The sequence below is a fragment of the Brassica napus genome (genome assembly GCF_020379485.1).
Source record: "Brassica napus cultivar Da-Ae chromosome A1 unlocalized genomic scaffold, Da-Ae chrA01_Random_12, whole genome shotgun sequence".
Taxonomy (NCBI): domain Eukaryota; kingdom Viridiplantae; phylum Streptophyta; class Magnoliopsida; order Brassicales; family Brassicaceae; genus Brassica; species Brassica napus.
This window is the reverse complement of record NW_026013895.1, coordinates 88,729-113,804: the sequence shown is the minus strand read 5'-3', so window position 1 is coordinate 113,804 and position 25,076 is coordinate 88,729. Positions and strand designations below refer to the sequence as shown.

Here is a 25,076-nt window from a genome sequence, read left to right as displayed (position 1 = left end):
TTTCAGGTTTGCCTTTTGCTTCATGATCACACGTCACTATGATTGAGAAGTCTCATTAATAATCATCTTTATTTGGTTATTGCAGTGATGAGAATTTTGATATCCAAAAGCCAGAAAAGATTCTTGACAATGATCATTACGGATTATCTCATGTAAAAGAGAGAATCTTAGAGTTTATTGCCGTGAGAAGACTCAAAGGCACTTCAAAAGGTCTCGTATCTTTGCCTTTCTGCTTCACTCTGGTTTGCTAAAAAAGTCTAAACTGAAAGTTAATGTGTCAAACAGGGAAGGTCATATGCCTCTCAGGGCCACCTGGAGTAGGCAAAACTAGCATTGGCCGTTCTATAGCACGTGCTCTTGGACTCAAGTTCTTCCGGTTTTCCGTTGGAGGACTATCTGACGTTGACGAGATTAAGGTAAAGATATTATAATTCAAATATGTTAATCATATCATATACAAATAATAATGTTTTCTCTTATAAATCGTTTAGGGGCTTCGTCGATCATATGATGGTGCATTGCCTGGAAAGATGGTGAAGTGTCTAAGGAGCGTGGGAACATTAAATCCTCTTGTTCTGATTGATGAGATTGATAAGGTAGCTAACCTTGTTTGAGTTTCCCTTTTGAAGTTTACAATATATTTACCTTAAAAATATATTACAAATTTTTTTTAGGTTAATCTTAAATAATATTCAAATAAACTCGAGAATTTAGGGCCATGCGACCTACCCATAATATCTCTTTAAAATGTGTAGATCAAAGCAAATGTTTCACTCGACTGTGCCTTGGAACCGGCAATATGCCAATATCAATAATAAATGTATATTGTTCCTTTGGCAGCTTGGAAAGAGCAGCTCTGACGACCCAGGTAGTGCATTGTTGGAGCTTCTGGATCCAGAGCAGAATGCGGATTTTAGAGACCTGTATCTAGATGTTACTATCGACTTATCCAAGGTTTTTTACCAATACTATTATGATTTTTTATATACAGTGTTCTGTGTTTTGACGTAAGTTATAAACTAATTTCATGCAGGTCTTATTTGTATGCACAGCAAATGTGTTAGATAAGATTCCAACACCTCTGCTAGACAGAATGGAGGTGATTAATATCTCAGGGTATATCACTGATGATAAGATGCATATTGCTAGAGACCATTTGCTGAAAACCACATGCATGGAATGTGGCATCAAGCCTGAACAGGTTTCACTCACAGCCACTTGTCCATATGTTTTGTATGTGTTCATGTTTATAAGAGATTTACTCGATTTGTTTTCTACTCTTGTCAGGTTGTTGTTAGGGATGCAGCTCTTCGTTCGTTGATTGAAAATTACTGCAGAGAACCAGGAGTTAGAAATCTCCAGAAGCATATTGAGAAGATTTACCGTAAGGTAGGTTTACAAGTTCACTGAACAGTACAAAGTGATTACTTGTGTCTCAAGCAACTATAATCATTTGATTTTTTTTTTGGCAGATTGCTCTGAAGCTAGTACGAGAAGGGGCATCCGCGGAAACTCCTGAGGTTTCGGTTAAAAATTTTATGATTGATGAATCAAACCTTGCAGATTATGTAGGCAAGCCAGTTTTATATGCAGACAAGATCTATGAACAGACACCAGTGGGGGTTGTAATGGGTCTTTCTACGAAATCCACGGGTGGCTCAACACTGTACATAGAGACAACCTCTGTAGAAGAAGGAGAAGGCAAAGGCGGTCTTCATATAACGGGTCAGCTTGGGGATGTGATGAAAGAAAGCGCAGAGATAGCTCACACAGTTGCTAGAAGAATCATGCTCGAGAAAGAACCCAAGAACCTCTTCTTTGCGAACTCCAAGCTTCATTTACATATTCCTGAAGGAGCCACACCAAAAGACGGTCCAAGCGCAGGCTGCACAATGATCACTTCCTTTCTATCACTTGCCATGAAGAAGCCTGTGAGGAAGGATCTTGCAATGACCGGAGAAGTCACTCTGACTGGTAGAATACTTCCAATAGGTGGAGTAAGTCACACGCTACCACTACTATGTTATATAGCTTTCTAGTTTCTGTTAAGTTGAAAACTAACGCACAAAATCTCACATAGGTTAAGGAGAAGACTATAGCTGCAAGACGGAGTCAAGTGAAGATGATGATCTTTCCTGAGGGTAACCGTAGAGATTTTGATGAGCTCGCGTGCAACTTGAAAGAAGGGCTTGATGTTCATTTTGTCGATGAGTATGAGCAGATTTTTGAGCTAGCCTTTGGGTATAATATGGGGTCTCCTCCGTTGAATTTCAGAAGAAGTCTGACAAGCTTCATGTGGGATTTACTTAGTGGTTGTTTTCAGTAGTAATATATCATTGATACTTAAATTCTTTAGGCTGATCTTCCTTTAACTCTTACTTGCCACAAGATTAAATGTAATATGAGCCAGGGATTCTTTAGTATACTATTACTACTAATCAGGAGAATTTATTTTGGAGTATATAAAAATGGTTTACAAACGCCAAACATGTCTTTTGTAGTCCATCATCATCATGGCTTACATAAAGTTCTACTATTTATAGTTGTATACACACATACACCTCTTACTACAGAGATTACATCGATTAAGGAATCACAAAGTAGGATATTTAACGATTAATATCAAGAATTAATGCTTGCTTTTGTTAGTTCGCTTCCAATAAAAAGCAGTATCTGATTAGCTATTATTATTTATATACTTTATACCACTTCAGTTTAACTTGGCAGTAAAAAGAAAAACATGAACCTGCTTTGATAAAATAGTATTTGATTAATCATGTTTTTAAAAAAAAAATTGATTAATCTTGTTTATGACATGTGCTTTCTATATATCCTTTTAGAAATTTCTCGAATCTATAACCCTTGTCATGTTTGTCTTTGTTTTTTCTTTGAATGATAGATTCTTTGTTTCTACTATATATATTGTTCAGTGAGATTATAACTTTCTGATGCACCACTGATTCATGACGCCGAACTTACTATTGTATTAAGAGTTATAACTTAGAGGTCGATGACTGTAAAAAGATTAGGATCAGGATAGACTTTATTAAAGACATTCCAATACATAAAGGAAGTCACAGAAGAAGAGCTTAATGTGACCTATAACTAGTTGACCTATGGAAATAATGTTACAGAATCTCACTGGCCGTCAAATTTCATCATGTTATAAGAAAAAAGAAATATAATGGTAAGGAAATCAAGAGTTGGAAGATGAGCTTGAAAATATTAAAGAAAACATGTCACAACTGCAAAAAGAAAGAGTAATAAGAGATACTTGTTCTAAATATTGTTAGTTAAATGCTAGCTCAAATATCTGCTCATATTCATCGACGAAATGAACATCAAGACCGTCTTTCAAATTTTCGGGGAGCTCATCAAATTCTCTCCGGTTAGCCTCTGGATATATTATGGTCTTTAATTGACTTCGTCTTGCCCCCATAGTCTTGTCCTTCACCTGAGAAAGAATGTATTATAAGCGACTTTAAAAAAAAAACTATAAACAGTAGTACTCTAATTTTAGTGTTATGTGACTTACATGGCCAATTTGAAGAATTTCACCCGTTGGAGTTATTTCTCCGGACATTGCAAGATTCTTCCTAACAGATTTATTCATGGCAAGTGATAGCAAGGAAGTGCATATCGTGCAGCCTGCGCTTGCACCGTCAGATGTAGGCATATATACGTAGACCTTGGAATTGGTAAAGAAGGTGTTCCCGGGTTGTTTCCGGAGAAGGATTCTTTGGGCGGCTTCGTAAGCTATACAAGCGCTTTCGTACGTCTCCATCCCAACCTGGCCGATTACATTAATGTTGCATATGTCTTCTTCACTTTCCTCGACAAGCATTGTCTTCACGTACCATGCTAAGCCATCTATGAACGCTGTAGCTTGACCTTCTACGTACCACTTAGCTAGACCAATAGCAAACCCTATGGGTGTCTGCTCATACAAAACTTGTTTCCCAACATAACTTGCTAGGTTGATTGCTTTAAACATTACCGTTTTATCTGCTTCACTGACATCAATCTGCCCTTGAGCATTTATGAAATGAACCTTTGAATCCTTAAAGTACTTTAGGAATTCTGAGTCAGAAATGGCCAAAGGTTTAGCATCAAAAACAACTGAAGGCACTTCAAGGTATACTTTTTTTCCTGCTACTCTAATAACAATCTGCCAGAAAGGTCAATGTTTTCAGATTCTTGGGACTCAAGTAAACAAATATCAAGGGTGCATGCGGTGCCTCAAGCAGACCAATTTGGAAACGATACCACACCAATCTTTCAATGCATTCAGTGATTATCAAAACTTTTACACAGCCAAGCAAGTAATTTAGAAGATTTACCGTTAAGGAATATTGGAGACTTGGGTGAACCGCTGGAGAAGACTCTAGCTCGGCATCCATTGTAGTGAGCTGGCTCGTTTTGGTTTTCAATCTATCAAAGTCATCTTTAACTAATGTTATTTGTTTCACTTCTATAAAGCCAAAAAACAAAACCCTAGATAACTTAAAAATCACAACAATTCGTCTTTATCTTGCTCCTTTTTTTCTGCTTCAATTTTTTATCCCACTCGATCTATAAATATTAGTCGAAGTTAATTTGCAAAGTATATTACATAGAAATTAAAGAGACAGCATATAGATTAATTTTATTTAATATCTTGCTCCTTTGTTACTACTCATTTGATTAACATTCCTTTTATTTTTTCAGGAGGTATTCATTGTTTTTTGATCCTCAAGTTTTGAAGACCAACATTGACAAGATACTAGAGGATGCTTTCTGGTCAAATATAAAGAGTGTCCACTTCCCCTCACTACCTAGCTTGTTGTTCTCTGGTGAAGACCAAAACTTACTTGGACCACAAGATAACCAAGAAGCAGATACACAAGCAGGTGAGAAAAGGACATTCGATCAGATTTCATGATCATGTTTGCTGTTCTGCGCTTTCTAGAAATATAGCTCAGCTTTCAAGAGAAAAACCTTGTTACAAATTTGTTGTTTAAAAACAGAAGATTTTTTAAGACCCATTTTGTATGTAGTTCTCTTATTTTTACTTATGGTTCTTACTCCTTTACAAAGGGCCATAACTCACATGAGTTTTGATGCTTCTGATACAAACAAATAAGACAAGACCTCGTTGAGTCTACTCAAAAAGACGCCTAAGTAGATAATAACAAATAGTGAACTTCTTTGAATCATGAAATGCATAATCTTCATCCACACATACATACAAAGGACTATTTTTCAAAGATCCAAAATAAACAAAGGTCTTTCAGGTCAAAGTCTACCGGTCAAGTGTTGTTCTAATTAATGCACACACAAAAAAAAAAGAAACTTATTTACTCCTAACAAAATTGATTAATAACGCACCAGTCTTCTAACAGTTTAAGCTACAAAATGAATTGGGACATCAATTCATTAAAACAAGAGTTACATTTACACGATACTATATATTGATAGAGGATTCTACTATAATCCTCCAAATTATTCATTCATATTATAATAATACTAAACCACCATATTCGTATTTAACATTTAGAAAAACATACATTGTTCCTTCACATCTAAGCCAAGCAATGGGTGTATCTTGCATCACGAGAAACACATATTCAATCCTCTCTCTTCAACTTCTTCTGATTCTTATCATCACCCCTTCATCTTTTTCCTTTACTCCCACAGACAACGTCACGAAAGAAACCCTCAACAAACTCTGCTCACAATCAATCCTTTACAATCGTCGTTTTTGCGTCAAATGGCTAACCGCTCATAATAGAACGACCTCAATGAACATCCGGGGCCTTATGGAGTTCGCAGCCGAAAAAGCTCAAGCGTTTGGTCAGGAAAACCTAGATCTGATGGACCTCTTTGCAAAAATCTCAGGTAATGACAAGCAGTTCAAGAACGCTTGCGTTGAATGTGTGAATGGCTATGGCACAGCGATCAAAGAGCTTGAAGTAGCTAAAGAGTTTTTGAGAAATAACTCGTTCCAACAAGCATATAACGCTGCTTACAACGCACTTGATTATGCTTATGTATGCAAAGATCAGTTCGAAGGACCTTCTAATGAGCCGCCTTTTGTTTTGAATCGCAGTGTCAAGTTTATCGAAATGTGTCACATTGTTAGATTTTTCACTAGTCTTTTCAATTAAATTTATATATGATTTACAAGCAAAAGAGAGCATAATAATAATAACTCAATAAGAAATTTTGTATCCAAGCAGTTTCTTTGCATAGATATATATATATATATATATATATATATATATATATATATATATATATATTACAACATATGTATGTCGTTAAAACCAAAATCATAACCTTATAAGATTTAAATGAGAATAAAAATATACATCAATAAGAGGTTAGATATGATAAAGATCATTTCACAGTTATCACACGACTGTAAGCTGCGTTTACAAATATTCCGGTCGAATAAGTCTCCAAAGTATTCTAGACTTCTAGTAACGTTCATACATTAAGACTTGGGAAAGGATAAATTAAGTTTTAAATCTTAAACATATATAACAGTATTTTCTTTTCAGTTTTGGGTTTTGGAGATATATAACCGTAAAACTTTGTGCTTTAATTAGTCAGAAGAAAAAAAGAAAAAAAAAACTTCATAGTTCAATTGATTAGAGCATAGATTATAGATTCAAATTTGGTGCCGTAGAGATCAAGGAACCGATCAAAGCATTGCTTCGCGGCTTCATCGAATCCTAATTTGGTAGCTAGACTCAGCAATCGAGCTTTCTCCGATTCGAGATCTTGTCCCTTCATATTCGAGAGGCGGATTCTCGACTCCGGCAACGGAATCAGCGTGTTTTGTTCCACGACGGCGATTCGAAGAAGCCTCCGCGCAATTGACCTTGTCAGCTACGTTTTCCCGCTATTTTTTAAACGTTGCCGTTCTCCATTGGATGGGCTTTGAGGCCCAACTATCTCTTTTTCAAACCCAGCTTAAACGATCGGTGTGAGTCCATTAATAACCCGGTACCATGGTTTACCTTTCCTGGTTCAACTGATCTCCTATTAAATGTCTAGGTGAGGGTTTTGAACATACGAAAAAACATAGATGAAGATCTTTTCAGATACTGTTGTAAAGAAGAGGACACTATTATCTTGGCTAGCTGGCTGTATGAGTTGGAAAGGGAAAAATAAAAAAAGTCTGGTCCCAACTTTTCAATTTATTGGGGGCAAAAGTTTTAAATTCAGCGGTTTTTGTGAAGCAACTCTTGCAGTTTTCCTATGGATATTTGATATTTCCCTAGATGTATAGAGGTCCTTTGTTCCCATTAATAGGTTAATAGCGCGGGCCATGTCCAATTGTTCACTTGGTTCTTGAGCAAGCTCCACTACTCGATAAAGTCAAATCTTTCTCCCCTTTTGTTTTGTTTTATTTTTGTAACTTTTTTGTAACAGTTATTTTGTTTTATTTATTAAAAGAGTAATAATAATAATGATAATAATAATAATAATGAAGAATATAGAGAAAAACAAATTAGTGTATACTCATACAAGAGCAACAAGTATTTCGGTTTTTTTTTTGTATATCTCCATTATTCTGAATCCTACATACTACTTCTCCGGAAATAAGTTGCTACAATTAGGGTAGAAAATCAATCACAATATGCATGGTAGTAGGTGGCTGCCATGTAAGAATATTGAGAAAGTAAGAGAAATTGATTAGCATCAATTTTCAGAATACATTTAATCAAAAATATCTTAATATTTAAATTTATGATTTAATAATTATCTTATAGGGTTAAAGGGTGAAGTTGGGTTTATAAATTTTTATAAATGATTATTAAACATTTAAATTGATTTAAAAGAGTTCGTTTATGATATTTATGAAAATGATTATTTTTTAAAAGTAAATTTGGAAAGTGGTATTAAGTTTGTGGTTAAATTAGAATTGCTCCGGAAAGTAATGGTTGCCTCTATCTTACTTAAGGGAAGCTTATTTACCAAGTGAATTGGTGATGGTGATGCATGCATGGTAATGTTTGTTCTTCCATTTTGTATGACATTTAATTATTTAAAATTTAATCATGATTTCTTATTTAGTTATTTTAGTAATCGACGTAGATACAAAAGTTAGTGTCCAAACTAAGAAGTTTTTCATCACCAAAAATCGGAATGTCGCCATAATATTTGTTAAAGATTATTTGTCTCATCAAAACATGTTTAGTTTTAACATTTACACCAAAAACTAATAGACTAAAAGCTCAAAAAGTAAAAAAAAAAAAACAACTAGCATGTTTTACTAAAGAGTTTTGTTGCTAGGATGATTTTATTAAAGATTTTAGGTGATTAATATCTAGCTAGCTTATTAATTTGATACGTTGATACTGTGAACGTACATAAAACATCAGAAGACGAATATATGTTTTCATCTAATCATGTGGTTAAAATTACGTAGATAAAAAAAACAACTTTAGTAATGCTCAAATCGAAATAACATACATAAACAACTTTATTATTACTCAAATTGAAATAACGTACATCATAGACGTAGAGGGAAGCAAACTCATCAGCTTCGTCCTACGTACTATTTTATTTTATTTTTAAAAAAGGAAACAACGCTCACACATACACTTAAATCCAACATACACCACGCTTACATTCTTACTTTTTTAATTCGATACTTCATCAGTTTAATAACGACCGTAGCAGTGGCAGTGATCGTCGTGGTCATTTGTCAAATGCACTCCGTGGTGATGATCATGATCCTCACACTCTCCTCTGCATGACTCGTGGTAATGCTCAGCGCACTTGGCTTCACAATAGCTTTCACTACATGGGTACGCCAATATGGCTTCGCCTAAATACTTCGTACATGTCGCCTCGCTCTTTGGTATTTCTATATATAATGAACATTCATTCAGTTTCTATAAATTGAATTATACATATGTATAAATATATGCATGCATATGAAATTTTTGAGAAAAATTAGAACCAAAAATTACCGGCCGAAATGAATAAGACAACGAGCAAAAGAGTGGTGAAGCAGATGGAACTGATGGTCTTTGCCATTTCTGTAGCTATTGCTTCTTCTTTCTACTCTTAGGTAATGGCTTCTTTCTGTATTTAGAAACTTGGGTGATACTAATGAATGGGGGTTGTAGTCTATTTATAGCAAAAATATAGTTGACTTTTGTTACCCTATTTGCAACGTCGTGGTTTCATTCTTACATATATGTGGCCTGTATAAGGCCCATTTCTTGGCTTACATACTGCCGTTTTAAAGTCCAATTGCGAAATCCTCTCAAAGCTTTCTACTAGGAGTTTCAGAAATAAATTATAAAAGGTTGAGATACATAAAACGAATCCGGATAAAGAAGTATCATGATCAGATTGTTCGCAGGAAACTTGACCGGTGGGTTTTCGGTGACCAAAAGTGTTTGAAGGGTTTAGGAGGATGTAGAGAAGTAGAACTGGTGACAACTGACAAGAGGAAGAAAAGAAGTAGAAAGGTATGAGAAGAGTTTTGTTGGCTATGTGATTTTTCCTCATTTTAACGAGCATGGCTTTGGAAATGGTAGTAAAAATTTAGATATGCTGCCAACCTTTTGCTTTATTGGGGAGTAATTAAATTAAACGGTATAAAATAACCAAATTTTCAAGTTTTCTTAGTGGCAGTATTACCTAATTGGCTAATTCTATAGAGGTCATTTGATCCATAGTAATTGTTTCGTATAGCTAGCTAGACTTCATGGCCACTTGATTCTAGCTATAGTTCATAATGAAACTCCTCATTAATGTCTTTTAACCATCCGGGTAAGGTAATCTATCTCGACCTTTTAAAAGCTTTAAAGTCAAATCCTTCTCCCCTTTTTATTTGATTTATAATTTCTATAGCTTTATAATGCTAACGGTTTAAATAGAAAGATTATTGCGGCAAAGGCTCCTGGCTAGAACCCTAGTTCCCTAAACATTTTAATGCATGCTTGAATTAGTGTATACAATAAAATATAAATGAAAGCCTAGTTAATTTAGATATTCTCTGAACAAAAACGGCTTACTCAATCTTTCCTGAGTAAAACGTATTTACCAAGAAGAAATTAACAGTAGTGGAGTTTATACTTTCATAAGTTTGTGTGTTTAATAAGAATTTTGGTAATCAGCGTAGGGGAAAGTAAAATAGTTATTCTCGAAACTAAGAAGTTTATCATCACCGAGTTCTGAATAAATACAAATTATAGTGTCACCATAATATATTTGTCAATAGCATGCATTATGTGGATATGTAGCTGCATATGATTTATAATACTTGCGATTTGCTAGAGATAGCATTATAACGAAAATCGTGAAGAAAACGAGTGCGTATTTTTTAATCTAAATCGAATTAAAGTACGTAGACATAACACAAGTATAGTTTATTATTAATACGAAACAGCATACAACATGATCTTATTATAAACTTAGAAGGTCAACATTCTTCATTTTACTTGAAGCAAACAACTTAAACATACATACCTTATTAGATCGAACATACCACAATTACATTATATATGTATAAGATTTTATTTGTTTTTATTTCATACGATATTTTATTTGTGTAATTTTCAGTATTTTCCGTAACAGTGGCAATGCTCTTCGTAGCCATGCATCTCACACTCTCCTTTACATGAGTGGTAGTAATGTTCCTTACACACTTCCTTACAAGCTTTTTCCTTACATGGATGCACTGGGGCTTCGCCTAAGAACTTCTTACAAGTCGCCTCGCTCTTCTGGATTTCTGTACATATCCAACATCCATTCAAACGCATAAACACACTAAATTTGATTATGATGAGACTGAAGAAGGGATATAATGAAAGAAACATTTTCTTGATTTATGCATGCATGCATGAAAATTTTGGAAAATACTAAAGTCGAATTACCGGTGGACATTAACAAGACAACGAGCAAAAGAGTGGCGAAGCAGATTGAATTGAGGGTCTTTGCCATTTCTTACACTTAACTAATTGTTTGTTTCTGTTAAACTTGGATTATACAAATTAAATCAGTGGGGATTGTTATATATTTATAATGAAATCTTTGTTGACTTATTAGCAGTTCAATTATATATTCTATTGTATGTACACTAATTAGGCAGAGCTCTTAAATTCCATGCAGACTTACATGTTACAGCCAGTTAGGTAATTTCTCTCTCTACAGCTCTTAAATATTATTTGCGTATACTTTTTTTGGTAAAATATTTGCGTATACTTTCCAGAAATATATACAATTTTTGTTTCTTGAATAACACCATGGTTTAGTTTAAATATATATATATATAGATATATATATATATATCATTTTTTCTTGAAAAGTTTCTAATTTTGTTATAAGAATCTGAACTCAGCTGTACAATTGGTTCTTACTTCTTTATTTAAAATTAATCTCTTCTTAAGAATGATTATTTTTTTGATTTTGAAAATTCATTTAAAAATTGTAGTATTTAATAAACCAAAAAATAATAACAATGCAAAGCATACGATAGTTACTAATTTGAATTAAAAACATATATTTATTTTATGTATTGGATTTGCAATTCATATCAAATATAATGTTGTCAAAGAGATACACCACAACTAACAAAAATAATCAAATAAATGAAACAAACACACGATTTTATTATTATAAAAAAAAATCAAACTACTAAGCAATAAAACACATTAGAAAGCTATATTCCATGAATAATCTTAGCGCATTGGATCTTAATCCATTTGTAACTCTTTTTCAAAGATTTCTTCACCTTTCCCTCAGCTGAATAAAGCTTGTATTTCGCCACTCGTCTCTTTCTCTTTATCTCAGGATCGTTCCACCATCCTATGATTATTACATTTATAAAAAAAACATATTAATCATATGTGTATAACGTTTTTAAAAAATATATATATAATGTTAGAATCTTTGTAAACCCCATATAAAATGTTAGAGCGATGATCATTTTAAACGTAATGATTGTTTATACATTACACCACCCTCAACCAGAATCATTATTTGTAAATGTAGAAACAGAATGCAACCCACAAAATTTTGTTGTAGTTAGTTTACAAACCGTATGATTCAATTTTTAAGTACCTTTTAACGTTTTTGAATGAGAAGGAGGTCTTCTGGATTTAACGGGCATGTCTTTGTATGAAATTTTACGCCATGGATCTGATGTCATGGGAGATCGATTACGCTTTAATTCTCTTACAACATAGATTCCTCTAACCGGTTTTAAATCGGCAGGATCAACTAGTTGGAGGTTCCGACCTCCTTCATACGATTTGTAAGATCGTATGTTAGGAGATTGGAGATCCTGCATCCCGTCTCTCTTTCTTTTATTTATTTTATTTTTTCTGTTTTTATATCTCATTTTAATATCCATAGTGTGATCTAGAATCTTGTTTTTCAGGAGAGGCAATATGTGGTGGAAAAAAAACTTGTTACAACAAATTCATCAAAAATAGAAATGAAATTAACTTTTGACAAACAATAGACTAGAAAAAGCCAATACAAAACATCAACCATAGTCTTGCCCTTAAATAGATATGATCTCTTTTTCTTTCCCAGCTTAGTGATTTTTCCACTAGTTATATATGATTGATTACCAGAAAATATATATATATATATATATATATATATATATATGATTCAACATAAGGCTCCAGTATTCAACATAAGGCTCCAGTGTGTAGTCCTACTCCGGCTGCCTCTCTGTACCTCACTGCAATGTCGGAAAATCCAGAAATTTCCAGAAACGGTTTTCAATTACTCTCAAAACTCATCGGTTGGGTTATTCAACGTCGATTTCGACTTCTTTGCGTTTCTTCGAACGAGGGCTCTAAGAATACAAGTAAAGCTTCTCTACGGGTCTATTCTCTCCTTAGTTACATCTATCATTCGTCATGTTTTAGTTATTTTATTTGTCGAGAAGTCCGTTGGACCTTTAATTTTAGTATAAGCATTTGATGTTCAAAAAAAAAGAAGAGCCTCCAGTATAATTACTAGAGTAAAGGTCCGAACCATATGGGTATGTGTAACGTACGGAGATTTTAAGTTCATTCACTAAACAACCCTCACGCAGTGGGAGTATGGGATTAATTCTGCAAGAGAAAAATCAATGTTGATTGAATTGAGGTTACCGACTCTTGCATCTCTTTGTGTCATCTCTCTTATGCTATTTATAGAGTAACAAAACACGTGACTAAGAACCTTGCCCTTCAAGTCACTGACATCTTCACGTGGTACTAACTCCTCTGATTGGATATTTCAAGTAATATATAATATTGAATTTACTCTCTATAAACTTGAGACTTAGTACGCTTGCTATGTTTGGCATTCTCCGGCCACTTAGTTTTTAGTTCTACACATAATTACACATTCTTAATGCCTTCTTTTATTACACATCAAGGACTAATTACTAACCTATGTTAGCCCTACCGGGGCGGCATTTAGTTTAGAACTTAAGTCTGGTTTGGTTTAGTCTAGGTTATAGAGATTACACTGCTTTGAATAGTAATGAGAATATTGGTCTTTGGTAGTTCCTAACCTGGAACAAACCGTACAGGTCCTATATCTTCTTAACATGTACATAAACGTTTATAAACAAACTCTTCAAAATCCAAATACAAGACAGAACGCAATTCGAATTTATCTTCAGACAATTTTGGTCGATACAGCAGAACAGTGAGCAACGCAAACATTGTGGGGTCCCCATTATGAAAGAATAAAATAATGAGAGGGGTCAATCTCTTTCTTGGGTCACAAGAAAATCTCCTTGAGGATTAAGAGAACTATCATGATGAAGCAGAGGATAACAAGAACAGACGCACACATAACCATACCACCACTCCTCTGTGTACGTTCCGCCTGTGGAGTTTCACAAAGCGATTCCATTGAACATTATGAATCATTGAGAGAGAGAGATGGTGTATACTCAGGTCAAATAATGGTTTACCTTTTGCAGCTGTTTGAGACCATCTTCAACTGTACTAGCAACGTTCTGGATGTTATAGTCAATCCGATCAACTATAGTGCCCTGTCACAACAAGTTTTGATCTCAAATTATTATATTCCTACAGTAAGTGACTTAGACGCTATGTAGCAGCTAAAACAGTGTTGTACCTGATCTATTACAAGTGCAGAAAGATCCTTCATTATCTGAGCGAGCTCGTTTACAGATTCAACAACCTGTAGATTACACATAAGGAGAATGTGACACGGTTATAACAGCAATGAAGAGCACTATGAGTTGCAAACACTAACCTGCTGAATCTCTTTCTCCCTCTCTACCGATATTGCCTCGCTCTTTTTGATCTTACTCATCTGGTGCTCACTAAATAACTGAAACAAAAAAAAATGCATAGCTTGCATAGTTACAGATCATATACAAAAGAGAAACAACGGCTTGTAGATTGCAATAAAGAAGCCATACTATATCATCGAAGTCATCATCTTCTGCTCTAGAGCTGCTTCCGTTGAGATTCATCTCTAAGTCCCCTCCATCCTGACCATACATCACAAAGTCAAAGCTTCTTATAGAATCTTTCAAAACTAACAAGAGATCCAATGAAAATCATATTAACAACAGAACAAGAGACTCCACAACAGAGCAACTATAACTTCATTGCATACCTCTTTTTGTAGTCTCAAGCGTTTCAGATAAGTAGACTGTTTCTTGCGGAGCTCCATAGAAAGGAATTGGAGATCAGTAGCAAGAGATCGCTGTTATAAAGAGTCAAAATTTAGGTGGTGATGTAAAGGACACACGTCAAGTGAAAGTTAGTGCACTAACCTGAACGTTTTTCCTGACGTTTGAATCTTCAGAAGGTCCAGCTGCAGATAGCTTCTGAAGCTGCTTCTCTGATTTCCTCAACAGGAAAGTAATCTCCTGCGTCAAAGACTCGATCTGATGCTGGTCTTCTTTACCATCACCAAACGTAGGCATCAAGGCTTTCGCATGAGCCTTCCCTAGTTCAGCCATTTTAGTCCTAGCACGCTGAATGTTCCCTGAAATCTCCTCGGAGACATCAACCCAGTCTGGTGGTAACCCCACTGTTATTGCTCCTCCTCTACTGTAACATTGAAGAAAAAGGTTTCAGCTTCAACAAATCAATAAGAAACTCTTTTTTTTTCTTAATTACCATGGAAGTTCACCTTAGGCCCATAAAGAATAGCATCTAAAAATCGGTCTAGGCGGCGACTAGCCGAAATGATTTTCTCAACAACCAAATTATACCACTAAGCTCGGTTTAAACTGTTCAAAATCGGTTAAGATTGGCTTAAATTGATCTAAATATGTTAAGTTAACCAATAATGTTAATACAAATCTACAAATTTGTTTTGCTTTGTATATAATAATAATTCATCATAATTAAACTAAAAAATGTTAACATCTAGACATGGCCTAGCCTCACGAATAATCCGCCTAGTCGCTAATACTCTATAAACATCCTAGTTACCGCCTACTGATTTCTTGAATATTGACATTTTGTACCGGGGCATAAGGGAACCATTGTTGCTCATAGTACCAATTCTTCTACTCAATCAACAAATTACTTCAAGATTCATAAGCTAACTTCACACTAACAGCTACCTCAAGATTGATGAGTTTCAAATGCAATCAATCACAAAGCTCCAACAATTCAATGGCGCATATCGAGATGAAGAGAAGTTGTATACCTCGAACTCCCTGGATCTTCGGTACTCACTGGAGCGTAGGATCGCTTGGGATGCAACAGAGTCGCGCTCGCCATCTCGATCACCGGACCTACGCCGGATTTCGCTTCCGTCATCGGAGCACGGACGCTCCTCAGAGAGTTTCTGTACTTGCGGAACAAGAGCGTGCGATTCCTCGTCGCCATTATCAGCTATAGATGATGTTAAACCCCTGACGGTTTTTCGATTGAGCTATAGATCTGAAGAACAGGATCGTGGTTTCATCATAAGCAATTAGCAACGGAATCAGCGCGAATCGTTATGTAAAACGAGATCGGAGGTTTCTGGAGGATCGATTCCGTCGTTCGCCGGCGGGATTAAACTTCTCCGACGGGAAAAAGTCAGCTCCCAGATTTACAAATTGGAAATATTCATTATTTCTTTGCCGGAAATTAAATCTATTAAAAAAGGAAAATTAGTTAGTTTTGGGCTTAATTTGATTCTTAATGGGCCTATATATAAACTCGGCTGGGAGGTTAATGTAGTGACCCATTAATATTCAAACTAAGCTTAAGAAGTTTATATCGTAGCCTATTAAGATATAGACAGACATGTTTAATATCGTTTCGTTGCTTTCTTAATTTAAGAGGTCTGCATTGTACTCTCTAAGCAAAGATATATAGATACCCAAAATGTTAAAGATACGTAGTCTTTTCATGTCATAGATTTACAAAACGAGGTTTTGCTAGAAGTGAAGTGAACATGAGAAACATAAAGAATTAGCATTTTTTTGTTTAATTTAAGCGTAGTTCACTTCATTGTTAACGTAAGGCTTTACAGTTAAAAGTAGACAAAGGCCCATATACATAACAGTATTTATTCGTGCAAGCCTCCTCTTGTCTGTTTGTTATCTTCGTCTCTGCATTTATAACGTTTATCTCTTATCAACTTGGAAACTTCAGATCTACTTTCGATCATATATAAGAGAAAAATTGAAAACTGAGTATGGTAGGGGCTGCGCGAACGCAAACCCCCTCTGCCACAAATAATGACGTAAGCTCTTCCACTTGGGAAGACTTTAGGCTAAGCGCCCTTCCTCGGTGCAATGGAAGTCACTAGCCTAGGCCACTCGTCTTCTTGATCACGAGTCGACCCCGTCCAGGTAAGTAATTTGTATGTACCCATGAGGCTCTCTTTTATACTGTGTCTCCAGAGCCTTCTTTGTTTCCCGTAACCGATGTGGGACGTTATAAAGTCTCAAACCTTTTGCTGTTCTTGTTTCTTTGAGAAGCACCGCGTGCCGTTTCATCGCACGCGAGACGGCAAGACCTTGGCTTACTGTTTACATCCTCTACTGGGCTGGGTATCCCTTGAGGCCCAAAATTAGTTAGTAGTATAAGGTCATCAATGACCGACTCTTAAATTAGCGTCTACTATATAGTGTTGGGCCTGTTGGTTAAAGCTATAGCTTACCTAGAGAGTTAAACGAGATTGTAGATGGATGTCTAAACTCTAAAGCAATAATGGACATGGTCCATGGGTTGTGTAGATCTCTTAAGTTATAGATACGTAAACGTTGGTTGAAATTCAACTACCTGGTAAGTAAGTTATGATGTAGATAACAACTTTAAATTGTGATTTGTGAGTTGAGTGGAAAGGTAATCTAGAAACTTGGATGTCACGGAGAGAACAGTTATTCAACCTTTTAACTATTTTAATGCTGCATTTTCTATATATTAACAACTTCAAACTCCCTTCGCTGATCTTTCTATAAAATTCAATAACTGAGCTATATTGAGAACAAATCTAAGTCTTTTGTTAAAAAATTGAGTAAAAGTACATTAAAAGGGAGTTAATACCCACAATGATGTCCAACAAAATAATATGTAGAAGTTTGATATTTAAAAATGGTTATAAAAACGAAAACTTAATATGGCCAACGATCAAAACCAAAAAGTAAGAAAAAAATAACATAGAAGCAATATTCTAAAAGTATACACTAGACTTCCACTTCAATGTTCTCAGTTCGTGCATTCAACTGGAACGCATATGCAACTCTAGTTCATACAATATATCTTGTTGATACGTTGTATTAAACAAAGTTGGATACTCGATTATCTATGTTTTAAACCTCTTATTTTGTCTTTGAAAAAAGACAACTATATTAAAAATATATAGTTGGTGATTAGTCACTTCGTGAAATTTTGGAAGTTTATGAAAAAGTGGAGCCGTCGAGTGACTTATAAACTAAATCGCATAAGAAAATAGGATTGGCAATATCCAATGCGACTTTTTCAGGGAAAAAAAAAGCATAATCACTTTTAAGAAAGCTATATATAAAGGATGTTTTATAAATGCTAGTGGTGTTAGATATTTATATTATAAGGGAACCAATTGCACTAAGTTCATATATATCACTAATAAAAATGTGGCTCATATTAAGACAAGTAATTATAAGTTAAGACTTGAACTTATAAATGAGCTTCTACATATATATAATGAGAGAGAAGATATTCTTGTAAAGAAGATATTAGCAGCTGATAAGAATTGATGGCGAATAGATAAAGCTGGTGGTGAGATAAGCTGAAGTACCACATAAGTACATATAAACAAAAGCAAACACTAAACTTAACCAACTAAACTATATATTGTTTTCAATCTAATCTTAATTTAATTTTGCTTATCTCGTATTCTTATTTTGAATATGACTTTATTTTTTTTTGTTTTTACTGTTTACATTACATGTTAATCTTATGTATATGCTCAAAGAAAATAACTATTTATGTTTCCATCAATTTCATTTATATATAATTATCTTAGCGAATGAAGAAATGCAGTTTGTAAGAAATATATAAGACATAAAAGATATGAACAAATATAAATTTACCATATTGCTTATACATAAATGTATAATTACATGAAGAATGCTATAATGGTGGCTAAATGTTCACTTGTGAGATTTTTTCCATTAGAGTTAATTTATTCTGTTAAATCGCGCTTCCTGCATTGTTAGATTACCTAGCTACTGGTGGGGTTTTATCGATCAAAATGACGAAAAATGAAAATAATTACGTTAGTACATCATATTAACTTCTAAATTTGTTTTTCTATAAGTTTCATCATCCTTTATCATTTTAAAACAGATTCAATTCTAGTTTCTAGACTTTCTGTGTTGGATTTTGGAGATGGCTATGCAGACTAGTCCACAGATCTCTTGGTGGAATGCTTTTAGATCTCAGCCGTTGCCTCCGGTGAGTCTTGCCGGAGATTCTGACTCGTTCGGATCTGCCGTAGAGACAGAACATGGTGTGGATAAACAGAACAACTCTGCAACTCACTTGGCTTTCTCACTTGGTAACTCTTTAACTTCCTTTGTCTTTCTCTATGTATGTCTTCAAAATGGATGGTCCTAGTGAATTCTCCAAAGTGAGTTTGTGGAAAATGGTACAGCATGTTTTAGTTACCTATTTATAGCCTTATAGTGTGTAACTGAGCTAAATTTTTAAAGGGAATATATAAAAGGAAATATATTTCGTATGTTTCATATGGTAATGATTCCTTTTATAGATAATTGTGAATCTAAAAGTGCAGTTTTTATATTATTTTAGGTGATGTAAAGAGTTCAAGAGTTGTGGCAAAGCCTCATGGAGCTGCTTTCTCAATGCAACCACCTTGCTTGGAACTTGGATTTACTCAGCAACAGGTAAACATCTAAAAATAAAATATATCATCAATGTTTTCTAAAGTTGTTTCTGAGTATGTATTGTTTGTTGTCTTCTTTGGCACATTTAGATGTATCCTTGTGTTGAACAAGGATACTATGGAGTTGTTTCAGCCTATGGATCTCAGAGCAGAGTAATGCTTCCTCTAAACATGGAAACAGAAGATGGAACAATCTTTGTGAACTCAAAGCAATACCATGCCATCATCAGGCGACGCCAATCACGTGCAAAGGCTGCTGCTGTTCTTGACCAGAACAAACTGAGTAGCAGAGGCCGTAAGGTAAACTATGTTGCTGCATGTTGCAAATCAATATTCCTCCATTCCATTTTATATGTTGTTATAGGTTTTTTTCACATAGATTAAAAATTACTAAATTTAATGTCTTAATCTTAATTAATATATTGTTTTATTTGACAATTTTAATGAATAAGTTAAAATAATAGGGAAAAAATGAAAAACTATCAAGTAAATGCATTGAAAACATAAAAATAAAACTTAAAATAAACAAATTTTAAACATTAAAATGACAATTAATATGAAACGGATGGAGTACTAGTTAGTGTTTTATTTGTTGTTCTTATGTTAATGTACGTTGCAGCCATATATGCATCACTCACGCCATCTCCATGCACTGCGCCGTCCTAGAGGATCCGGTGGAAGATTCTTGAACACTAAAAGTGGAACCAATGCAAAGAAAGCTGATGGAACTAAGCAGACTCAGAGTCAGGCTATGTCTCAGCAAAGTAATTCTCAGAACTCTGAAGTTCTTCATCCGGAAAGTGGGACCATGAACTTATCTACCGGACTAAATGTGTCTGGATCAGAAGTTACAAGCATGAACTACTTTCTGAGTTCTCCGGTTCATCCTCTTGGTGGCATGGTGATGCCTAGCAAGTGGACTGCATCAGTAGCAGCAATGGATAATGGCTGCTGCTATTTCAAAACCTGATATTTTACCTTTGTTTCTCAGTCAACTGGAGATAGAGAGGAGAGAACTCTTTGTCTTGGAAAAGGACAATGCGTTTTTTCTTTTTATTCTTGCATTTGACTGTGGACAGGCAAATCATCTTTGGCTCATTCTCTACTAAGGCTTCTTCACCTTCAGGTGAACGGAGCTTTGGTTTTATCTCAGTGTGAAACTAGTTAGATGGGGCTTTGGCAACTAAACCCACTTGTTCCAACTCTATCGCTTGTTTTTATGATGTTGTATCTCTCTCATTGCGTGTGTGTGTTTATGTATGTTTCTGAAACAATTGTAAAAACTTGTAGTTGTGTGGCTTATGTAATATATTTCAGTCCTGCTTTCGTATATTTTTTCCTTATCTCATTGGTTGAAATCAGAATACACACCGAAACTAGAAGTGCTTCTTCTTGGAAGAAGTGACCTATGAGTCCGTTGATAGTTGATTTTTAACTCAAGTACAAGCTCTAGAAATTACTCGTGTCACAATAGAAGAGTCTAAAATACAAAGTTATGGGAAGAATTGAAGAAATGAACAAGATGCTAAGGAGCCTAATAATCGTTTTGTGAAGGACTTCATTTTAAAAGTTTGTTATAATAACTTCTTCCACTTCGTTTATCTACTGTTTGTAACGAACTAGAGCTCATCATGCTTTTTGATAAAAGCTCATGTGTGACGATTGATTAATTGATGCCTCGTAAGACTTGGCCGAGACATAGAGTATTCTACTCAGATCCATATGCGTTTTTACCATCAAGAGGTAGTTCAATCCTTTGGATACAACCAGGGAGATGCATGTAGTACCACTGAACAACAACAACGTGGTCTAGCCATTGATTCTCAGTCAGCCAGTATTTTGATTAATATATAATTTGTTGTACTTAGTTTTAATTCTGAACTCTCCTTTTCAGGGTCTCCTAAAGTAACCGCGAGAAGCTGTGCGAGCTTCTTGAACGGAATCCAAAGTTAATGCAAATGCTTCAGGTTGTTTTCTACACTCATTTTTCCCCTCTTATGCTTTCTGAAAGCATCATTGACCTTTGTGTTCACTTGTAGAGTTAACGCTGAAAGGGGGTTTTGTAATTGTTCGTTGTGACAGGACGACTACGGCAACTGTGAGAAGAAAGAGCGACCACTTAGCAACGTATATCCCTCGCTTACTAGTTGTTTCTCCATTCATGTAATGTTTTAACACAGAGCATGTACATTGTTTCAGTTGATGTGTGGACATAAGTTGTAAAGTATCGAGAGCTTGTTTGTAAGCTACGGACACGAGACTTGTTTAGTGAACAACGAATAGATGACTTACTACCAACTTTGGTATTATCTTAAGATTTAAAGAAATGACAAATTTAATACTATGTATGGTAGGGGCTGCGCGAACGCAAACCCCCTCTGCCACAAATAATGACGTAAGCTCTTCCACTTGGGAAGACTTTAGGCTAAGCGCCCTTCCTCGGTGCAATGGAAGTCACTAGCCTAGGCCACTCGTCTTCTTGATCACGAGTCGACCCCGTCCAGGTAAGTGATTTGCTAGTAGTACCCACGACTGTTGTATTTATACTAAGATTCCGAAGGGTCCTTTGTAACTTGCAACCGATGTGGGACTTTGCTAAATCTCAAACTTTCCGCCGTTATTATTTCTTTTAGAAGCACCGCTTGCCGTTTCAGTGCCTTCCTTGTTGAACGATGTGTCGGTTAAACCTGATCAATACGCGAAACGGCAAGTCCTTTGTCTAGAGGTTGGATTCTTTACTGGGCTGGACTCTTATGGGGCCCAAGTCCATTTCACTAATATAAAATGCGATGGAGATTTGGATCCGACTTATTTTTTCCACTTGAAACGTGATCCTTCTCCCCGCCTTATTTTACGCTCTATCTATTTACAATTTGCTTTTGGTTGGTTGGTTGGTTGGTTGCGAAAGTTCTTTTGATTTGGTTAGGAGTCGGGCTAGCTGAGAGAGCTCTCGTCTCAGTGACGGATAAACCTCGACGGCTTCTGGCAGCTATTGAGCTTTTAAAAATAGTCCTTTAAATGGGCTCAATCTATTGGTTTTAGAAGTACATTCAGCTATTCGAAAAAGCCTCATAATAAATAGCTAAAGACTTTGCTGCGCGGATAATAAGGAATACTGTGTCGTTTATGAGATGGAATGGATCAGTGTCGGAGCTAGCCAAAGTGTTTACCGGATCAGTTTTAGAGTCAACATATATATTACATGGGTCAATAAGCCTATTTTACTATGTTTTCTCAGTTTTTTTCTGTTAAAACACAAGTAAAAAAAAAAAATTTCCTTGATTTCACATGGGTACTGCAGTGGATTTCACAATGAACTACCTCTGCCACTGTAAAAACACATGGATTCACAATGAACTACCTCTGCCACTGTAACGGATTAAAGCGTGGTTAGATGAAACTGATGTTGAATCATCACCCTGTCAACCTTTAGGTTACTATGGGCCCCTCCATTGTGGCCCCAATCTGTTATAACATTGACACCTTTCAAATGAAAGTGAAACTCCTTTTTATTCTCCATTTTCTTAATTATATTTATGTTTCTCTAATTAATATACAACATATCTCACTTGTTTTTCTTCATACATATTCATTTTGGAGTGGCACGACCAATCATTGCCTGAGTTGATCTTAATCCAGATTTGAGGAAGATAATGCGCAATTAAATGATTATTCGGAGAAAGATAGATAGCCTTGTAATGATTGTAATTTTAATGCTTCTATATATCAACTGGATCATAAATTATGATCATTTTCTTACAACCAACCAATCAAAAGCTATTCACCACTAGATTCATCCCACTTTTTTAGCTCTCCTTTGTCCACGATACACGTATAATGATTATTGTTGGAAAATATTACTTGTAAAATAATTTATAAAAAATAAATTGTCTAACAATTCTAGAAACTGACCAAATAACAAAACTATTATGAAAATCTCAACTAGAAATAGCAGAAAGCGGTCAAACGTTGTGGTCTGAAAGTGGAATGGGAGGCCACGGCACACAAACAAAAAAAGTCCTTATCTGGTGCACCGTCCCACATGTGATGAGACTGTTAAAATGAATGGCATGGTCCTTTATTAGACTGTGGTCACTAGTGGACCCCCAATGAGGACCAAACTAATCAATATGGTTCTCACATGGATTTGAACTTTTATAATCAAACAACAGAATACTGTGCTATATGGTGTTCGTCACGTGGGAATATCGCGTCACTCACACGGTCACACCGAAAGTCCTCCTCCAAGATCGTCTGTTCCGGCACGTGCCATATGGTGTTTGTCACGTGGGAATATTGGTCTCTAACGAAATTCAATGTCTTCTTGTGGTTGGTTATTAGTTTTAAATTATTGAGGCAATGCAACCATTTTGTTTGCATCGTCGTCGCCGACACAATAATGTGTCATCGGACTTATAATCGATTGGGTCCCATGTGAAGACTAATGTCACATACGGGATACACCGTCATTTCACGGTGAACCACCCGGTCCGACTAACTGAGTTCTCTTGTGGGGGGAGGCTTCGTTTAGTACAGTTTTGTGTAAGTTGTGACGTTAAGGTTTTCTATTCGTTTGATACGAGTGAGCGTTCTGAGATTTTGGAGGTGTAAAAAGAGATTTTATATTGAAAACACTTTTGCAATTTTAAGAACTTATATATCTATGTAAATTATTTGGCTATAAACCAAAGAACTATAAACCAAAAGTTCCAGTTGGCTATTCTCAAGACCGCATTTGCGAGAGAGTATATGTTTTGATACCTTAGGAGGTTTGATACTAATGTTCAACCTGTTTAAGAGCAATATTATTGGGGGTTTCTTGTTTTTAGGTTCTAGTACATATTTGCGTATATATATACTATATATGCGTATGTAATCGTAGAGTTTTAAGTTTTACGGGAAACTCGACCGAAAATTTCTTAAGTATTTGTTATTTTCAGTATTAACCTGAAATCTCAGAATTTAGTTTTTTTTTTTTGCTAAACTGTTAATATTATTAAAAATGAAAAAAGAAGCTTACAAAATGAAAGTTCTAAGGGAAATGTTTCATAGGCAAAAAAATAAAACATGGAAACATTACTACAACCGATCAAGGTAAACAAATGATACTCAGCTCAACCATTTGGACAGAAGGAATTTGAAGTTCCTATTGCCCATTCTTCCCAAAATTATGAGTTTTATTTCATGGTCTATCATTCTGAAAACAACACTTGCAGGGTTGAAAGACTGGTTGTGGAGCGTATCATTTCGTTGCCGCCATATATGGTATACGGTAGCTTGGGCTACAATCTTCCTAAGCAGCGAAGGGGCTCTGGGTGATGAGCGTTTAATCCAAGATAAGAGTTCATTCCAATCATCGGAATTTAGTTTCATTTATGGTTTGTATAGGTTCGAGGTAGGTACAAACGTGGACCATTTGAATAAATTTCATGAAAAAGTTAACCCTGTAACGTTTCTTTTCTACATACTCTAGAATCTTTGATTTATGTTAAACGTGTATCGTTATACGATCGACGGGGCTTTATTAAGTTTGCATGCGTCAAGACTCAAAACGACAAAACGCCAATTCTTTTTAAGCTGCTTTTTACCCATTACGGAAACAATTTTTTTGCATAATTGAGCTTTTATAACCCATGACGACGTGTTGGCTGCTCGAGCAAAGCATAGGGACAGCAGAACCAACAGTGAGCTTAAAGAAAGTTTAATTAAAATTATATAGATTGACGATCGTGATTTACTGA

The 25,076-nt window shown here is 35.3% G+C and overlaps 7 protein-coding genes and 2 non-coding genes across 10 annotated transcripts; 3 read left to right on the top strand and 6 right to left on the bottom strand.

The window, feature by feature from the left end:
* Positions 1 to 62: 62 nt before the first annotated feature.
* On the top strand, positions 63 to 4,459 carry LOC106437012 (lon protease homolog 1, mitochondrial; the record flags this gene model as incomplete). Its single annotated transcript, XM_048770234.1, has 8 exons — positions 63 to 210; positions 286 to 416; positions 492 to 596; positions 841 to 954; positions 1,034 to 1,201; positions 1,288 to 1,389; positions 1,473 to 1,997; positions 2,081 to 4,459. Coding segments are annotated over 8 exons (1,539 nt in total), but the record flags the coding sequence as incomplete, so codon positions are not given.
* Positions 4,460 to 5,573: 1,114 nt separating this feature from the next.
* On the top strand, positions 5,574 to 6,146 carry LOC106429237 (pectinesterase inhibitor-like). The gene has a single exon (XM_022712421.2). It carries the CDS (start codon positions 5,574 to 5,576, stop codon positions 6,144 to 6,146), a length of 573 nt encoding a protein of 190 aa, XP_022568142.2.
* Positions 6,147 to 8,455: 2,309 nt separating this feature from the next.
* Positions 8,456 to 9,128, bottom strand: LOC106437013 (defensin-like protein 205). The gene is made up of 2 exons (XM_013877955.3): positions 8,967 to 9,128; positions 8,456 to 8,860 (listed from the first exon to the last, which is right to left on the bottom strand). The coding sequence occupies exons 1-2, from the start codon at positions 9,031 to 9,033 to the stop codon at positions 8,655 to 8,657; spliced, it is 273 nt and encodes a 90-aa protein (XP_013733409.2). The 5' UTR covers positions 9,034 to 9,128; the 3' UTR covers positions 8,456 to 8,654.
* A 162-nt stretch (positions 9,129 to 9,290) lies between these two features.
* On the bottom strand, positions 9,291 to 11,206 carry LOC125593865 (defensin-like protein 204). Its single transcript, XM_048770221.1, has 2 exons — positions 10,884 to 11,206; positions 9,291 to 10,738 (listed from the first exon to the last, which is right to left on the bottom strand). The coding sequence occupies exons 1-2, from the start codon at positions 10,948 to 10,950 to the stop codon at positions 10,566 to 10,568; spliced, it is 240 nt and encodes a 79-aa protein (XP_048626178.1). The 5' UTR covers positions 10,951 to 11,206; the 3' UTR covers positions 9,291 to 10,565.
* A 328-nt stretch (positions 11,207 to 11,534) lies between these two features.
* On the bottom strand, positions 11,535 to 12,523 carry LOC125593864. Its single transcript, XM_048770220.1, has 2 exons — positions 12,070 to 12,523; positions 11,535 to 11,814 (listed from the first exon to the last, which is right to left on the bottom strand). Exons 1-2 carry the CDS (start codon positions 12,359 to 12,361, stop codon positions 11,669 to 11,671), a joined length of 438 nt encoding a protein of 145 aa, XP_048626177.1. The 5' UTR covers positions 12,362 to 12,523; the 3' UTR covers positions 11,535 to 11,668.
* A 1,041-nt stretch (positions 12,524 to 13,564) lies between these two features.
* On the bottom strand, positions 13,565 to 16,075 carry LOC125593862 (syntaxin-43-like). Of its 2 annotated transcripts, none has more exons than XM_048770217.1 (8): positions 15,658 to 16,075; positions 14,771 to 15,047; positions 14,611 to 14,700; positions 14,411 to 14,482; positions 14,242 to 14,319; positions 14,101 to 14,166; positions 13,934 to 14,014; positions 13,565 to 13,845 (listed from the first exon to the last, which is right to left on the bottom strand). In XM_048770217.1, exons 1-8 carry the CDS (start codon positions 15,837 to 15,839, stop codon positions 13,738 to 13,740), a joined length of 954 nt encoding a protein of 317 aa, XP_048626174.1. In that variant the 5' UTR covers positions 15,840 to 16,075; the 3' UTR covers positions 13,565 to 13,737. The 2 variants fall into 2 exon arrangements, with proteins under 2 accessions (XP_048626174.1, XP_048626173.1); XM_048770216.1 differs by having other exon boundaries at positions 14,771 to 15,050; positions 15,658 to 16,074.
* A 566-nt stretch (positions 16,076 to 16,641) lies between these two features.
* Positions 16,642 to 16,803, bottom strand: LOC125593871. Its single transcript, XR_007329697.1, has one exon. It is a non-coding gene; the product is annotated as a U1 spliceosomal RNA (small nuclear RNA).
* Positions 16,804 to 18,725: 1,922 nt separating this feature from the next.
* LOC125593863 (nuclear transcription factor Y subunit A-2-like) lies at positions 18,726 to 20,667 on the top strand. The gene is made up of 4 exons (XM_048770218.1): positions 18,726 to 18,987; positions 19,242 to 19,336; positions 19,426 to 19,635; positions 19,955 to 20,667. Exons 1-4 carry the CDS (start codon positions 18,819 to 18,821, stop codon positions 20,303 to 20,305), a joined length of 825 nt encoding a protein of 274 aa, XP_048626175.1. The 5' UTR covers positions 18,726 to 18,818; the 3' UTR covers positions 20,306 to 20,667.
* Positions 20,668 to 21,685: 1,018 nt separating this feature from the next.
* Positions 21,686 to 21,847, bottom strand: LOC125593872. Its single transcript, XR_007329698.1, has one exon. It is a non-coding gene; the product is annotated as a U1 spliceosomal RNA (small nuclear RNA).
* Positions 21,848 to 25,076: the final 3,229 nt, after the last annotated feature.

Excerpts from the sequence above, each read along its gene's own strand:
- LOC106437013 (XM_013877955.3), bottom strand. The coding sequence starts at position 9,033 with ATGGCAAAGACCATCAGTTCCATCTGCTTCACCACTCTTTTGCTCGTT. Across the intron at positions 8,861-8,966 it reads TGTCTTATTCATTTCGGCCG|AAATACCAAAGAGCGAGGCG; the intron begins GTAATTTTTGGT and ends CATTATATATAG.
- LOC125593862 (XM_048770216.1), bottom strand. The coding sequence starts at position 15,839 with ATGGCGACGAGGAATCGCACGCTCTTGTTCCGCAAGTACAGAAACTCT. Across the intron at positions 15,051-15,657 it reads GAAGATCCAGGGAGTTCGAG|TAGAGGAGGAGCAATAACAG; the intron begins GTATACAACTTC and ends TCAATGTTACAG. Across the intron at positions 13,846-13,933 it reads GTCTCAAACAGCTGCAAAAG|GCGGAACGTACACAGAGGAG; the intron begins GTAAACCATTAT and ends GAAACTCCACAG.
- LOC125593863 (XM_048770218.1), top strand. The coding sequence starts at position 18,819 with ATGGCTATGCAGACTAGTCCACAGATCTCTTGGTGGAATGCTTTTAGA. Across the intron at positions 19,337-19,425 it reads TTGGATTTACTCAGCAACAG|ATGTATCCTTGTGTTGAACA; the intron begins GTAAACATCTAA and ends TGGCACATTTAG. Across the intron at positions 19,636-19,954 it reads TGAGTAGCAGAGGCCGTAAG|CCATATATGCATCACTCACG; the intron begins GTAAACTATGTT and ends TGTACGTTGCAG.
- LOC125593864 (XM_048770220.1), bottom strand. The coding sequence starts at position 12,361 with ATGGATATTAAAATGAGATATAAAAACAGAAAAAATAAAATAAATAAA. Across the intron at positions 11,815-12,069 it reads TCATTCAAAAACGTTAAAAG|GATGGTGGAACGATCCTGAG; the intron begins GTACTTAAAAAT and ends TAATAATCATAG.
- LOC125593865 (XM_048770221.1), bottom strand. The coding sequence starts at position 10,950 with ATGGCAAAGACCCTCAATTCAATCTGCTTCGCCACTCTTTTGCTCGTT. Across the intron at positions 10,739-10,883 it reads TGTCTTGTTAATGTCCACCG|AAATCCAGAAGAGCGAGGCG; the intron begins GTAATTCGACTT and ends GGATATGTACAG.
- LOC106429237 (XM_022712421.2), top strand. The coding sequence starts at position 5,574 with ATGGGTGTATCTTGCATCACGAGAAACACATATTCAATCCTCTCTCTT.